Consider the following 2,963-nt stretch of genomic DNA (forward strand, 5'->3'; position numbering starts at 1 on the left):
CACAAAAAATCATTTTTTCCAACAACATTCCCATACACCCTCCTAGATCACAACATACACTAGCTAGACAAACGGTACACCAGCCACAGGCCCAACTAAGTTCTGATATCAAATTGAAAAGTCAAGTCCACACTTTTTCTTAAAATCCAGGTATTAAAGAGATGGAAACTAAAACCTTATAACTAGAACGAATGAGACAATTTCAGGCGATATAAGATATATTCTAACAATTAATTGATTTAACAATGATTACAGAGAAATTTTGTGCTCATTTTTTATTGGGTATTTTTTAACTTCCATTTCCCTTCGAGTAATGTTGTTTGATATAATCCCAGTGTAGATACTTGTTGATTATTTCATTCATACCCCCTGGTTCAGTGCATACCTCATCATTGAATTTGTGATTACAATATAAACCCCACTTATTAGATGCTAATAATTTGATGGATAAAGCATCAAAAAATTATTTTTTTTTAGGGGCATTTCATCATCATAATGAATATTTGCTGATCCTGCTTTAGCCGAGCTTGTAAATCTACTTCATTTCCCCTGTCAATAAATTGAAAGATTGAGAATTTAGGTCACTCATAAAGCATGGGACTCTAGAAGGCCAATGATTTCCGACGTAACAAATCCGGGTTACTAGCCAGTTAAGATTTTGTCATGTTCTACAATTCACAACTATTATTTTAAAAAACGTGATTTAAAATTTTCATAACATTGCATGACTATTACATTGGCCCAAGATTTTGTGTACTTTTATCATGGTTAATTAATTACATATGCGGCACATGCCTCAAAATCAACTTGTATTTATTACTTATCACGTAATTTACAGAAAATGGTGCATAATTTAATTAGTAGAGGTATTTATCTCTTGCGATTATGTTATTAAAGAGAAAAGTTAGGAATCATGAAATTTTTTTCATGAAAATGATCATGAAAGATTTGTAATTTTTAGATTACCTTGATTAGTGTGTGGTGCTTTATTTTAAGTTTAATCTAAGGGTCATAAATCTTTCATGAATTTTTTTTTTATGATGCCTAGCATTGCTCGTTATTAAAAGCTTCAATACAAAGTAGATTAATGATAGGAAGAACATGTTCTTTCGTGCACCTAAAAGAATCAAATCTACACATTTCTGTACATAAAAACTTTTCTCACACCTATAACAGGTTCAAAACAATTACATCAAAGAATTGAATCAAATTGTAAAAAATAATGACCTCATAGAAGCCACAAAAAAAAATTTAGTAAGTCCACAATGAAACATCAATCTCAGTTTCAACATCATCCCAGTTGAAACGAGCACCCAAGCAAGGAGGTGGTGAAAGCAATGGCCCATCTGCCATGCCCAAAATCAATCCTTGCATGTCAAAAATTGCGTCCTTCTCTTCCTCCTCATCCATGTGACACACATTATCTCTAGTCCCATTGCTGCTTGAAGCTCCATCATGACATACCTTAGTGCCAGAGACTCCATCGGATAAAATCTTTTCTTCAACTCTGGACTCCGTATTGTCATTACAGAGATGATCTGACGGCCGAAATGCTTCTGCTGCTTCCACAGCTGCACTTCTAATGTCCTTGGCATCCTTGGAAACAGGGACAGGCAATTTCCACACCGAGTCAGCGAAATTCAAGCAAGCCAGCTGACCCTTGAGAGCTAAAGCCGCAACATCGTGAGCTCTCGCAGCCATCTCAGCAGTTGGGTACGTCCCTAGCCAAATCCTTGATTTCTTGTTGGGTTCGCGGAGCTCACAAACCCACTTGTTGGTGTTCCTCCTCCTAATTCCTCTGTACACCGGGTGCCTCGTCTCCTTGAACTTCTTCCTCCCAGCACGCTTCTTAGGCCGGCTTGACGCCAGTATGATGGTTTCTCCATCAGAATGCGTCGCACCCTGTCGGGTACAAGCATCTGACTCTGACAAAGGAGAGTTTTGGAAATTTGACCTGAATAGATATGGATCTGAACATGTACTCGAAGTATCCATCGATGACATGATCCAGATAGTGTTTGTGTTTGATCCAAATAGTGTTTGTAATGATAATCAAGTAGGTCTGAACTCGAATTTGGTTTTGCTTTTTGTGGTTTGTCAGCTTACTATAAGTGAAGTGAGTTGTGATTTGGTTTTTATATAAGCAAATGCAAGTACTGGTATTGTCTGGATGGGTAGGGGGACACGTATTTGGGATGAGGACGCGAACACGGAAGCTGATGGCTTGGGGGCGGCCACCTAGTAGGTCCCCTTACTTTTTTTTTTTCCCAAAAATGGAAACATCTTTGACTCTTTCTAGTCAACCTGTCAGTGGAATTTTAACACGTGTTGAGGTAGTGATGACGTGGCGAAACTTCAAAGTCTTGAAATACTGATAGTAGGAAGCAGCTGAAAACACGTGGACCTTTTTGTTAGGTCTTAATAACATCGTAAAGTGCGTGTTTTTGGAGCTAGATGTGACGTGACCAGATGCGTTTGATTGGTACCTCAAATGCTGCCACGTGTGACGTCATTTTGCTTAGTTTAGAAGGAGTTCAGAAGTTCTATGTGACAACCTTTCCAAACAACATCGTTTTTAATTTTTTTAATATTTTTTTATTTTACTTTTTAGTTTCTTTTTGTTTTTTTGAACTCTAACCCCTCTGCAATAGACGAACAAAGAGGCGATGAACAGAGAGGACTATGCAGTCGACGTAATTTCCTATCGAAGCGAGGAGTGACAAGGCGGTGGTGAGGCGGGTCCAGATCTTCTGCCATACATTCCTGCAGTGCATACAAAACGACGTCGTTTTGTATTAGTTTTTTTTTTTTTTTTTTTTCAAAATGTTTCTTTGACGTTGCTTCAGAACTGTTTAGAACCCTAGTGTTGCTTCAAAACTCAGACGAATTGAGAGTAGAGGCAACACGACGAGGAGAGGAGAGGAGAGGCAGCGGTGAGGCAAGGGGAAACGATGGCGACGACG

At 38.4% G+C, this 2,963-nt stretch overlaps 1 protein-coding gene across 1 annotated transcript; it reads right to left on the bottom strand.

Annotated features, from left to right (window-relative positions):
• Positions 1-1,060: 1,060 nt before the first annotated feature.
• LOC114306556 (dehydration-responsive element-binding protein 1E) lies at positions 1,061-2,116 on the bottom strand. The gene has a single exon (XM_028251836.2). The coding sequence runs from the start codon at positions 2,002-2,004 to the stop codon at positions 1,252-1,254; it is 753 nt and encodes a 250-aa protein (XP_028107637.2). The 5' UTR covers positions 2,005-2,116; the 3' UTR covers positions 1,061-1,251.
• Between the last annotated feature and the right edge of the window lie 847 nt (positions 2,117-2,963).

Source organism: Camellia sinensis, chromosome 13 (assembly GCF_055761805.1).
Source record: "Camellia sinensis isolate YWXY chromosome 13, ASM5576180v1, whole genome shotgun sequence".
Taxonomy (NCBI): Eukaryota; Viridiplantae; Streptophyta; class Magnoliopsida; order Ericales; family Theaceae; genus Camellia; species Camellia sinensis.